This window comes from Rhinopithecus bieti, unplaced genomic scaffold (assembly GCF_001698545.2).
Source record: "Rhinopithecus bieti isolate Rb0 unplaced genomic scaffold, ASM169854v2 scaffold_57093, whole genome shotgun sequence".
Taxonomy (NCBI): Eukaryota; Metazoa; Chordata; class Mammalia; order Primates; family Cercopithecidae; genus Rhinopithecus; species Rhinopithecus bieti.
In genome coordinates, this window is record NW_016821796.1 from 22,438 (window position 1) to 35,451 (window position 13,014).

General features: G+C 51.2%; 2 protein-coding genes across 2 annotated transcripts; one reads left to right on the forward strand and one right to left on the reverse strand.

The window, feature by feature from the left end:
• Positions 1-1,608: 1,608 nt before the first annotated feature.
• Positions 1,609-12,726, reverse strand: ARMCX4 (armadillo repeat containing X-linked 4). Its single transcript, XM_017860603.1, is given in 6 exon segments — positions 1,609-2,192; positions 2,195-3,335; positions 5,930-11,475; positions 11,820-11,875; positions 12,232-12,315; positions 12,651-12,726. Coding segments are annotated over 5 exon segments (7,056 nt in total). The 5' UTR covers positions 12,306-12,315; positions 12,651-12,726; the 3' UTR covers positions 1,609-1,953.
• On the forward strand, positions 3,602-5,083 carry LOC108521032 (small G protein signaling modulator 2-like). Its single transcript, XM_017860602.1, has 2 exons — positions 3,602-3,853; positions 4,733-5,083. Exons 1-2 carry the CDS (start codon positions 3,683-3,685, stop codon positions 4,856-4,858), a joined length of 297 nt encoding a protein of 98 aa, XP_017716091.1. The 5' UTR covers positions 3,602-3,682; the 3' UTR covers positions 4,859-5,083.
• Positions 12,727-13,014: the final 288 nt, after the last annotated feature.

Below are 13,014 nucleotides of genomic sequence, written 5' to 3' on the forward strand. Positions count from 1 at the left end.
ATGGTGAAACCCCGTCTCTACTAAAATACAAAAAAAAAAAAAGCCAGGTGTGGTGGCAGGCGCCTGTAATCCCAGCTACTCGGGAGGCTGAGGCAGGAGAATCGCTTGAATCTGGGAGGCAGAGGTTGCAGTGAGTCCAGACCACGCCATTGCACTCCAGCCCTGGGCGACAGAGCGAGACTCCGTCTCAAAAGAAAGGAAAAAAAAAAAAAATGAAATCACCCATCGGTCTAACACCCACAGAAAACTATTAACATTCTCAGAGTATGTAGCAAGATAATTTAGATATATACTTTTTCTTCATTAAAAATATGGCATGTGCTTTTACAGCCTATTTTTCCCACTTAAGATTATATGCTGAATTTCTAATGTAGGCACATGTAGATGTCCATCAACATTTTCAATAGCTGCATAATATTTAAATGTGTAGACACACATCAATTTGCTTAGCCAACTGCCTATCTTGAGATACTTGGGTCATTTACAATTTTTCACCCTTCCAAACAGTTTGAAGATGCACAGCTTTCCACAAGCCAATTATGTGATTATTTCCTAAAGATACATTTCTACAAGTGGAATTACAGGGTCAATGGATGTGCATATATTCCAATGGACCTTGTACCAGTGTATACTCCCACCAGCAGTTTGAGAGTGCTCCTCCCCCGACACCCTCACCCTCACTGAGGCGTGGGAGCGAGGTAGATCTTCTATGTGTATCCCAACAACACTCTCTATGGTTCCACAAAGGCCCCACCTTAACCAACCTTATAAAGGAAATCTGATACAAGCACTAAAACTTATTCTTTCTTATTATTCCAAAGTTGTAACTATTCACTTACATGGATACCAGAATTGGCCAAGAGGACATTTTTCTGTCAAATACCCCAAGGACCCTAAAATAAAATTGGTCCTCTCTGTATGTCTCCAGAATACATCTCAGCACTTTTTGGTTCAAAGGGTCTCTCACGTCCATACTCTCCTTACCATTCCCATGGCCACCAGTAAAACTTCACACCTTTATTATCTCATGCCTGGACTAACTTGTGGTAGCTTCCTGTTTTTCCAATCTCCAGTCACCACTCCTATCCCCACCCCAGCTTGGACTCCTCCTGCACATAAATCTACCATATCTTTTTCCTTTCATCTTGTCATTCCTCTGGTCACAAAAAGCCTTGATGTCTCCCAGGGGTGGATGCAGTAATATTCAGACACCCCAGTTTAGCAGTTAGGGGTGCTTCATGAACAGAACTCACCTTTACCGCCTGACTCTCTCTCTCGTCACTACCCTCCCTACACTTTCCATTCCAGCAGGCCAGCACTTCTCTCTGGAGAAGGATTCCCATCTCCATGCCTTTTTTCCCATCACTCCTTCCATCTTGAGTGCCCTTCTGATCCTTTTGTATCCTTGAAGCCCAGCTTACCTAAGGGTCCCCCTCCTTTGTAAAACTTTCCTTGAGCACTGTTGCCTGCAGCAGTTTTTGCCACCTCTAAACACTGATAGGAGGCATCTGGCCGTGATTGGAAGCTCCCAGTTTTATTACTATCTTTTTGTTTCCATATATCTTGCCTTTCCAAACAGATCATAAACTCAAGGACAAGGACAATGACTTTTTTCTGCTGCTTAAAACACACAACTTTATTGATGACATAAAAATAAAGTCTTAAATGTATAAACATAAGTCCACACAAAGGACCAAAGATTACCTTACTTATGAAGAATCCGTTCAGTTTCTGCTCATGAAGCATACTAAAAATATCTCAATCCAGACAAGATAAAATCAACACATGTATTTTAGTACAAGCTTGAATTCATTTGGTGTTCATAAAATGGTCTGGCTATAGACCATCATAGGTAACATCAGTTTCGAAGTTATAATGCAATTTACAATGTGCGTTACTTCCAGAGTGCAAAACCAAAATGTTACTCAAATTTGTTTGGGAACATACAGCAAATCAGAGTTTACTTATTAATAGCTCAACTCTCTCTTTCACCTCAGGGTCATTGCATTCTGCTGCTAAAGCTCGAAGTTTCTTGGCACATGCTTTAGGTCGTTGGAATAGGAAATAAAGGGAATTTTTACTGAATTTGTCCTGGGTAAATGCTTTTGCTCTTCTTTTAAAATGGTAATTTATATTTTCAAATAGTGAAAGAGCATTAAGAATATTCTCCTTTGTCTCTTTCTTGCTAAAATGTTAATCAGTGATGTCGGTGCATTGGCAATGAGCAAGTCTTTTGTCATAGATGGATTTTTAGAGAAATTCAAAAGCATTCCCAAAACATGATCTTTAGTTTCTCCACTTCCCACCGTTAACAAACGAAGAAATTCTGAAATATAATTTGTAACCATATGCTGATATTCACTGGTAATAGTCAGATGCCTTATCAATCTTAGTCCAGCTAACTGCACATTTGAATTCAAGGGATAGGTGACGGTGTCTTCACATACTTGGTTTAAGTAAGTTTTAACCTTCCTATGGTTTTCAGCAGCCACTGAGATATTATTCAGTGCATTTAAAGCCTTCTGCCTAACACTGGGGTAGGGATTATTGAGCAAGCTTTCAATAACTGAAATTCCACCTACATTACGAACAGCTTCGTGAGAATAAGGATAATCAGCACTGTTATATAAAGCATTATTGGCTATTTCATGAACAGAAGGATCTTCAGTCATCTCAATCATGCAAATGAGTTTTTCAAGATCTCGTGGATCCATATTAGCTTCGCGTTTACAGCGGCAAGACCAGGGCCGAGGTTTTTCCCCAGTCCTGGTTTGTTTTCTGGACTCATCTTCAACTGGGAAACTGGCCTCACTTTGGTGTGGAAACTTAGTTTCTGACCAGATCATGGCTCCATCCCATGACCCCATTCCTGCCCCAGGGACCATGGACGGATATGTACCTCTTGACTCAGATGACTTTTTGGCTTTAGCCTTAGATGCAGATTTGTCCTCATTTGTATTTTCATTACCATCACAGAACCAAGACCCTATATCAACTCCACCAGCAGCCTCAAACTTATCCTTGATGCTGGTGTTATCCCCAGCTCCAGAATCAAAATTGACATCTTTCCCACTCTTAGATCTGAACGTATTACTGTTCTCACTCTCAGCCCAAAACAAAGACCTTAAACTGATCTCCTCAATATCGGGGCTGGACTCTCTACTTAGCTCATCCTCTCCCACATCCCTAGCCAAGGTCCAGGACTCTACACCAGCCTCTTCCCCAGCCCCAAGCCTAGACTCTACAGTGGTTGCATCTCCATCCCAGGACCAAACCCCAGCCCCAGCCTCAGCCCCAGCCTCAGCCCCAGCCCCAGCCCCAGCCCCAGCCTCAGCCTCAGCCCTAACCCCAGGCTCAGCTTCAGCCTCAGCCTCAGCCTCAGCTCCAGCCCTAGACTCAGCCTCAGCCTCAGCCCCAGCCCTAGCCTCAGCCTCAGCCCCAGCCCCAGCCTCAGCCCCAGCCCCAGCCCCAGCCCCAGCCTCAGCCTCAGCCTCAGCCATAGCCTCAGCCCCAGCCTCAGCCTCAGCCCCAGCCTCAGCCCCTACACAGGAGCCCATATAAGCCACCTCCTCAGATCTAATCCAGGAGCCCCTANCTCAACAACGGTGAGGGATGGGACTTGGGACTAGGCTGCAGAAGCTGGAAAAAGGACGAGAGGGTGGCCAGGTCTGGAAGAGCAGGAATGGGAGCCAGCCCTATCCCGAGTCTCCTGCCCTGCCAGCTTTACCCGGGTCTCCCCTCAGATCAGCTGGCCTACAGCTGCTTCAGCCACCTCATGAAGAGGATGAGCCAGAACTTCCCCAACGGGGGTGCCATGGACACCCACTTCGCCAACATGCGCTCCCTCATCCAGGTGAGGCCGGTTGCCACCCATGGGCACGGGAGCAGGCAGTGCCAGGCTTGTCCATCGTCCACAGGAAGGCTAGGGAGCTTTCCAAAAACATACTTGACATAGAAACTTAATTTCTTTCATTTTAAAAGACATGGTTTTGGCCGGGCTAGGCTGCTCAGGCCTGTCATCCCAGCACTTTGGGAGGCTGAGGCGGGCGGATGACGAAGTCAGGAGTTCGAAACCAGCCTGGTCAACATCGTGAAACCCCACCTCTACTAAAAATACAAAAATTAGCTGGGCGTTGGGGGGCGCCTGTAGTCCCAGCTACTCAGGAGGCTGAGGCAGGAGAATCGCTCGAACTGGAGAGGCGGAGGTTGCAGTGAGCCGAGATCGCGCCACTGCACTCCAGCCTGGCGACAGAGCGAGACTCTGCCTCAAAAACAAAAAACCAAAACCCATGGTCTCCGTGTTAGAAATTGAGGAGTGTGTGTGAATTCTCGTGCCCATGAAAGTTCTGGCGAACAGTAGGGGTTGCTGATGACATCAGATACCCAGAAAATCATATAACCCTAAAAATAAAAAGCAGCCCTGAGAGATGGGTGATGAGAGGGGTAGCAGGGAGCAACCCAGCCTCCACAAGGAGATCCGAGGGGGGGAGAGTGCACCGCGGGGCACGGGGCAACAGACAGACCCACTGCCAGGTCTGGGGATCACACCACGGGGCACGGGGCGACAGACCCACTGCCAGGTCTGGGGATCGCACCGCGGGGCAGGGGGCAACAGACAGACCCACTGCCAGGTCTGGGGATCGCGTGCATCCCTGCGCGTGAGCGGAGGGTGAGTGGTGGCCAGAGAGGAGAAGCATCAGCTCAGGGCTCTCCCTTTTCCCACCCACATAAGATCCTGGACTCAGAGCTGTTTGAGCTGATGCATCAGAATGGAGACTACACCCACTTCTACTTCTGTTATCGCTGGTTCCTGCTGGATTTTAAGAGGGGTAAGAAGTGGGTTGGATCATGGGGCTGAGGTTGGGGCAGTCCCCAAAGCCAACAGTTCTCAATCCTAACCAGACCTTGGAACCACCTGGGGAGCTTTAAAAAACTACCAGTATCCTGGGCCCCACCCAGCCCCAGACTTACTAACTGTGGCTGCCTGGGCCTATGTGTTCTTAAATACTCCCTGACCAGACACAGTGGCTCATGCCTATAATCCCAGCACTTTGGGAAGTCAAGATGAGAGGATTGCCTGACCCCAGGAACTTGAGACCAGCCTGGGCAACATAGCCAGACCCTCTCTTTAATTTCTAAAATAGAAAGAAAGAAATTTGGCTGGGTGCAGTGGCTCATACCTGTAACCCCAGCACTTTGGGAGGCCGAGGCAAGCAGATCACTTGAGGTCAGGGGTTCGAGGCCAGCCTGGCCAACGAAACTCCGTCTCTACTAAAAATACAAAAATCAGCCAGGCGTGGTGGCGGGTGCCTGTAGTGGAGGTGAGGTTACAGTGAGCTGAGATTGTACCACTGCACTCCAGCCTGGGCAACAGAGCCAGACTCTGTCTCAAAAAAAAAAGAAAAAGAAAAAAGAAAAGAAAAAATTAAAAAGGAAACAAAATCTCCCAAAGTGTTGCCAGGGTTGACAATTATAACTCTCATAGGTCATGGTTTGGGGAACTTTTTTCAAACCAAAGCATTCCTGAGCACCAAAATGGGAGGCCCGTGACGGAGCTGCCCGGCTGAAATGCAGGCATAAAGTCTGCAGGAACTCAGTGTGCAGAAATTACCCAAGAAAAGGACGGGGCCTTGGTATGGGGTACAGAACCCCCATTCTTGAGCCAGGCTGTGTCATGGAGAGAATCCCAGGACTTTGGCTCCTGAAGCTCTGACTCCTCACCTGGCTCCATTTAGAGGCCCATGAGCAGCCAGCCAGGCCAGCCAGTGTCAGCCCCAGCCCCAGCCTCAGCCTCAGCCCTAACCCCAGGCTCAGCTTCAGCCTCAGCCTCAGCCTCAGCTCCAGCCCTAGACTCAGCCTCAGCCTCAGCCCCAGCCCTAGCCTCAGCCTCAGCCCCAGTCCTATCCTCAGCCTCTGCCCCAGCCCGAGCCCCAGCTTCAGCCCCAGCCCGAGCCCCAGCCTCAGCCCCAGCCTCAGCCTCAGCCTCAGCCATAGCCTCAGCCCCAGCCTCAGCCTCAGCCCCAGCCTCAGCCCCTACACAGGAGCCCATATAAGCCACCTCCTCAGATCTAATCCAGGAGCCACTACTAGCCTTGTTCTCAGCCTCAGTCCTAGAACAAATGATGGCCAATTCCCCAGCCTCCGATCTGGATGTAGTAGTGGCCTCATTATTATCATCAGGCTTAGACACAATATCAGCTTTCACCTCTGTCCAGCACCAAGACCCTATAACGGCCTCAGCCCCAGGCCCAAACCAGAATCCTTCGTTGGCCTCCACCTCAACACTGACCTGGAACCTTCCACTGGCCTGGTCCTCAGATCTAGCCCAGGATCCTCCAGTGGCCTGGTCCTCAGATCCCATCCTAGACCCTCCAATGGCCTCATTCCCAGGCGTAGATCCAGCCCAGGATTCTCCACTGGCTTGGCTCCCAGCACCAGCCCAGGAGCCTCCTCCACAAGCCTGATCCTCAAATTCAGGCTTGGAACAGTCACCAGCCTGATTCCCAGGCCCAATCCAGGACCTTCCACTGACCTGATTCCCAGTGCCAGCCCAGGGCCCACCACTGGACTGGTCTGCAGGCCTAGCTCCTCCAAGGACCTGGCCACCAGCCACACCCCAGGAACCTATTCCACTGGACTGATCCTCAGACCCTGGCCTGGAGCCTCCACCAGTCTGGTCCCCAGCTCCAGGCCAGAACCCCCCTCCAATGGCCTGATCCTCAAATCCAGGTTTGGAACAACCACCAACCTGATCCACAGCCCCAGCCCCAGTCCAGGAGCTTCCACTGACCTGACTCCCAGGGCTATCCCAGGACCCAGCACTGGACTGGTTCGTGGGCCCTGGCCTAGACCCTCCAACATCCTGGCCACTAGCCCCACCCCAAGACCCTCCATTCGTCTGACTCCCAGGGCAAACACAGAACCATCCACTGGCCTGGTCCCCAGTGCCAGCCCAGGAATCTCCACTAGACTGGTCCCTAAGCCCCAGCCTAGAATCTCCAACAACCTGGTCCCCAGCATCAGCCCAGGACCCTCTGCCACTGGCCTGATCCTCAAATATAGGCTTTGGCCCACCACTAGCTGGATGCCCAGCCCCAGTCCAGGATCCTCCATTGGCCTGGTCCACAACCCCAACTAAGAATCCTCCACTGATTTGGTCCCCAGAGTTAGCCCATGACCTTCCACTGGACTGGTCTTCAGACCCCACCTTGGACCCTCCACCAGCCTGGCCACCAGCCCCAGCCCAAGACCCTTCTTCAGTGGTCTGATTTTCAAATCTGGGCTTGGACCCACCACCAGATTGATCAAGTGTCCCAGCCCAGGACCCACCACTGGACTGATCTACATGGCCCAGCCTAGACCCTCCACTGGCTTGGTCTGCAGTGTCAGCCCAAGACCTTCCACTGGACTGGTCCTCAGGCCCCAACCTTGACCCTCCACTAGCCTGGTCACCAGCCCCAGCCCAGGACCCTTCTCCACTGGCTTGATCCTCAAATCTAGGCTTGGACCCACCACCAGATTGATCACTAGTCCCAGCCCAGGACCCTCCACTGGCCTGATCCACGACACCAGCCCAGTATGAAACACTACTCATATTCCCAGCCCCAGCTCCAGCCCAAGACCCTCCACTGGCTTGGTTCTCAGCCCCAGTCCAGGACCCTCCAATAGCCTCTTCCCCAACCCAGGACACCCCACTGGCCTGTCCCCCAGGCCAGGACCCATTACTGGCCTGACCCGCAGCCCAAAGCTCTCCAATGGCCTGACTCCCAGCGAGTGCCCAAGACCCCCCACTGGCCTGGTTCTCAGCCCCAGTCCAGGCCCCTCCACTGGCCTTGTCCCCAGCCCAGGTCCCCTCACTAGTCTGACCCCCAGCCCAGAGCCCTCCACTGGCCTGCTCCCCAGCTCTAGCCCAAGTCCCAATACCAACCTCATTCTCAGCCCTGGCCCCAGCCCAGGACTTAACACTGGCCTCATCACAAGCCACAGCCCAAGACCTAATAATCCCAGCCTTATCACTAACCCCACTCCAGGACCCAATACTGGCTTCATTCTCATCATCAGCCCAGGACACGCTATTTTCCCAGTCTCCATCCATGGTCTGAAATCTAAATTTGATCCACCGCTCAGCAGCAATCCAATCTTCAACACCAATCCCATTCCAGTAGTAGTCATGGATGTTAGGCTGAGTCTTTCTGCAGGCTTGAGTGCCTGACCCACCCTCACTCTCAGAAATGGGCATGGCCTCAGCCTCAGGCTTTGCATAGACCTCATCTTCTGCTGTGGTTTCTGCCTCAGAACTGGGCATAGCCTTGTCCCTTGCCCCAGGCAAGGTCTCACCCTGGGAACCGGCCACAATCTGAGGCTGGGCAGAGTGCCTTGTGCCTGCCCCAGTCCCTGCTTTAGGCACAGTATTGGTACTGCCCTTGACCTTATTCCTGGCACCAAGCAAGGTCTCACTCTGGGAATTAGCGACAGCTTGGGGCTGGGCAGAGCCCACTGTATCTGCCCCAGCCTCTGCCTTAGGCACAGCATTGGAATTGCCCCTGACCTTATTTTTGGCCCCAGGCAAGACCTCACCCTGAGAACTGGCCACAACCTGTACCTGGACAGAGCCCATTATGCCTGCCCCAGCCTCTGCTTTTGAAATAGCATTGGAATTGCCCTTGGCCTTATTCCTGGCACCAGGCAAGGTCTCACGCTGGGAGTTAGCCACAACCTGAGGCTGGGCAGAGCCCATTGTATCTTCTCTGGCCCCTGCCTTAGACACAACATTGGGATTGCCCTTGACCTTATTCCTGGCACCAGGCAAGACTTCACCCTGGGAATTGGCTACAGCCTGGGTCTGGGCAGAGCCCCTCGTATCCATCCCAGCCCCTGCCTTAGACACAGCATTCCAATTTCCCTTGACCTTATTCTTGGCACCAGGCAAGGTCTCACAATGGGCATTAGCCACAGCCTGGGACTGAACAGAGCCTGTTGCACCCATCCCAGCTTCTGCCTTAGACAGAGCATTAAGATTGGCCTTGACCTTATTTTTGGCACCAGGCAAGACCTCACCCTGAGAATTGGCCACAGCCTGGGGCTGGGCAGAGTCTGTTGTATACGGCCCAACCCCTGAATTAGGCACAGTAGTGGAATTGCCTCTGACCTTATTCTTGGCACCAGGCAAGACCTCACCCTGGGAATTGGCCACAATCTGGGGCTGGACAGAGCCTGTTGTATCTGTCCCAGCCCTTGCCTTAGACACAGCATTGGAATTACCCTTGACCTTATTCTTAGAATCAAGCAAGGCCTCACCCTTGGAACTGGCCTCAATCTGAAGCTGGGCAGTGCCCATTGCACCTGCTCCAACTTCTGCCTTAAGCACAACATTGGGATTACCCTTAACTTTATTCTTGGTACCAAGCAAGGCCTCACCCTGGAAACTGACCACTGCCTGAGGCTGGGCAGAATCTGCTGTACCTTCTCCAGCCCCCACCTTAAGCACAGCATGGGGATTGCCCTTGACTTTATTCTTGGCACCAAGCAAGGCCTCACCCTGGGGATTGGCCACAACCAGGGGCTGACCACAGGCCCTCTGGTCTGCCTTAGTCCCGGCTTTAGAAGTAGCATTAGGATTGCCCCTACCATCAACCCTGGAATCAAGCAAGGCCTCAGCTGGGGTCTTAACCCCAGTCTGAGGTTGTGTACAGGTTTTCATGTCCATCCCAGACCCTGTCTTACACTTGGCTTTGGCTTTGCCCCTAGCCTTACCTCTAGTATTAGGTAAGGCTTCACCCTGGCTCTGGGCCATACCTTGAGCCTTCATATCCACCCCAGCTCCTTCCTTAGGCATGGTATTGACATTGCCCTTGACCTTAATTCTGCCATCAGACAAGGCATTAGCCTGAACACTGGCCACAAGCTGAGGCTGTGTACAGGACAACATGTCTGTTCCATCCCCCACCTTAGCGATAACATTGGGATTGCCTCTGCTCTTATCCCTGGCATCAGGCAAGGCCTCAACCTGGGAGTTGGCCCTCAGGTTTGCCCTGGCCCCTGCTTTAGTCATGGCATTGGGATTGCCTCTGTCCTTAACCTTGGCATCAGACATGGCCTCAGCGTGAGCGCTTGCAACAGCTTGAGGCTGAGCAGCAGCTCTCATGTCAGCTCCAGTTATCACCTTAGATATGACATTGGTATTTCCCCTACCATCAACCCTGGCACAAGAAGTCACCTCATCCTGCTTCTTGACCACAGTCTGAGGTTGTACACAAGCTCTCACATCTGCCCCTGCCCCCACCTTACACATGGCATTGGTGTTACTCCCGGCATCAACCTTTGCCGCAGGAATGGCCTCAGTCTGGGTTTTGGCAACAATTTGAGGCTGAGCAGAAGCCCTCATGTCTGCCCCAGACTCTGCCCTAGACATGGTTTTGCAATTCCCCATGTCCTCAATCCCAGCACCAGGCATGTCATCACCCTTGATCTTGGTGACAGCCTGAGACTGTGCACAGGACTTCATGTCCACTCCAGCCACCTCCCTGGACATGCCATTGGGATTTCCCCTAGCATCAACTGTGGCACCAGGCCTGGCCTCAGACTGAGTCTTAGCCACACTCACAGTCTCTTCCAGAGCTCTTGTCTTGGTTTCATCCACAATTCCAGTCTTGTTCGTGGCCCCCATCTTGACCACTTCACTGGGTACTGCCAAGGTCTCACTCTGTGTAACCATTACTCTGTTAATCTCTGTCTCTTTTTCAGCCAATATATGAGTTTCAGCTTTGGTCTGGGTCATTGCTTCTCTCTTGGCCTCTGTCTTGGCAACCAGTGCCCAAGCTTTAGCCTTGGTCTGCGTCACTGCTTCTTTCTTAACTATTTTGCCAGCCTCAGCATCAGTTTGGGTCACTGCTTCCTTCATGGCCACTTCCCTGGCTTTGGCCTTGACCTCAGTCAGAGTCACTGCCTCTGTCATGACCAGTGTTCCAGCCACCACTTTGGACTCAGATTGAGTCTCTGCCTCTGCCTCAACCATTGTTTTGGCCTGAGAGTTGGCTCTGTGTCTGGCTATAGCAGTGGCCTTGGTCTCTACTTCAGCCCCAGGCCCACCTCTTGTTCCAGTTTCTGCTCCAGTCTCAGCCTGGGGTTTAGTCTTAATCTCTGCTTCACTTATGGCCAAGGTCTGGCTCTGTACCCCAACAACAGTCTCCATCTTAACTGTGGATCCATTTCTGGCAAGTGTCCTCACACTCTGGGCTCTTCCCTTGGTAAATTTGTAAATGTAGTAGCAGGTGCCAGCCCAGATCACCAGTCCTGCAGTCACCCAGCCCACTTCCTGAGTGCGGCCCATGTAATCACCCCTGCTGAAAGCACGAACAAGGTATGGTAGAGCGCACTTGGGCTGGGGTAAAGAGAGTGGTAGTTGTGGGTGTAGGCCTGTGAGGGTGCTGGTCTTCAGCCACTCAAAGGCCACTACAGCTGCCACTGGAGGTGGACCTAGAAGTGGAGGAAGGAAATGGACTAAAATTTCTCTTCTGATTTTGTTGCATCATACAGATAGATACATATAGGAACAGAAAAGGGTAGAACCATGTGCTTGGTGGAAGAGAGGATGATTAGCAGCCTATCCATTCCTCTTATTTCATCCTGTCTCCACCTTCCCCAATAACCAATAATTTTCTTCCAAGGTACTTCTATACACATTTCCATACACCAAATGAACAGTGGAAAGGATGGTAGGAGGTCTGACGATAAATGGGAGCAACCAAGAAGTCCCAGACTTTGATTTCTACTGGACCTACTCTGGTCACCTGTCTACAGGGCCCCACCCTCATACCAACCTGTAATGATCCGAGGCAGTTCCCTCCTCTCCTCTTGCTTATCTTGGCAATACACCCTAAAGTAGATAAATAAATTCATGAGATCTCTGGACCTAGAGACAGACAGACAGACAGATGGAGGGACAGATGGGAGTAGAGAGTTTGTTCTTGATGGGACAGGCATATTATTAGCAAACTACCTTTCTACCCTTCTCAGTCCACCCCACTCCCCAAGACGCTGTCACACTCTTTTCCCTGTACCAGAATTAAGGTGAGGGTATGGAGTAAGTGACAGGGATGGTGGGAAAGGTGGCTGGAAAAGGAGAGGCTGAGGATCCTCATCCTTCAGACTGGTCACTGGTCCTTACTGGATGCACACTGGTCTCCACCAACCCACTCTAGAGGTCTACCCAGGCAGTCCCCACACTCTTACCAGTCTATACTGATCAGGAGCAATCTCCTCTTTGTTTCTTTGCTTCCAGTGATCTTACGCCCTGTAGCAGACATGCAGGCAGATCTATGGACAAGTAAACAAAGAGTAGGTAATGGAAACCAAGTCCCTGGTAGAACAGACAAGCACCCTGATCCCTGACCCCAATGTCTGCCTCGCCAGAGCCCAGGCTCAATATACGAATGTGTACCATCTCATGGTCCCCCCATCAAGTCTTCCTTCAGTCGTACTCCAGCCCACCCTTACCCCCATATTCCTATCATTTCCTGCACTGAAATCCACAGGAGGCATGGCAGCACTGTGGCAATCCAGCACTCCACTGAGATCCTGTTAAATCTCAGCCACCTCCTATGCCCACCCTCTCTTGTCATCCCCAGAGACTATCCCTGCTTCACACCAACCTCCATCCTTCTAGATTGGTCTCCTCCTCTTTCCCTTGCTTCCAATGGTAAACAGCCCTACTGCAGGCCTGTGGGAAGACCTTGGAACAGATGGAGAAAAAGAAGAGAGTGGATGTTAAGTACTTGTGACACTTTACCATCTAAGATATAGGTCCCTGTACCTGCCTGTCTGGATTTAGAGACCCATTTGCTGGCAGGAAAAAAAAAAAAAAAAGCCTGGGGCTTCCCCAGCACTGAAATGGGAAGGATGGAAAAGGGAGGCAGGAAAAGTAAAAGGCAACAGACAGAGGCACATTATTTTATTTTATTTTATTTTATTTTATTTTATTTTATTTTATTTTATTTTTATTTTGAGACAGGGCCT

Excerpts from the sequence above, each read along its gene's own strand:
- LOC108521032 (XM_017860602.1), top strand. The coding sequence starts at position 3,683 with ATGGGAGCCAGCCCTATCCCGAGTCTCCTGCCCTGCCAGCTTTACCCG. Across the intron at positions 3,854-4,732 it reads ACATGCGCTCCCTCATCCAG|ATCCTGGACTCAGAGCTGTT; the intron begins GTGAGGCCGGTT and ends CACCCACATAAG.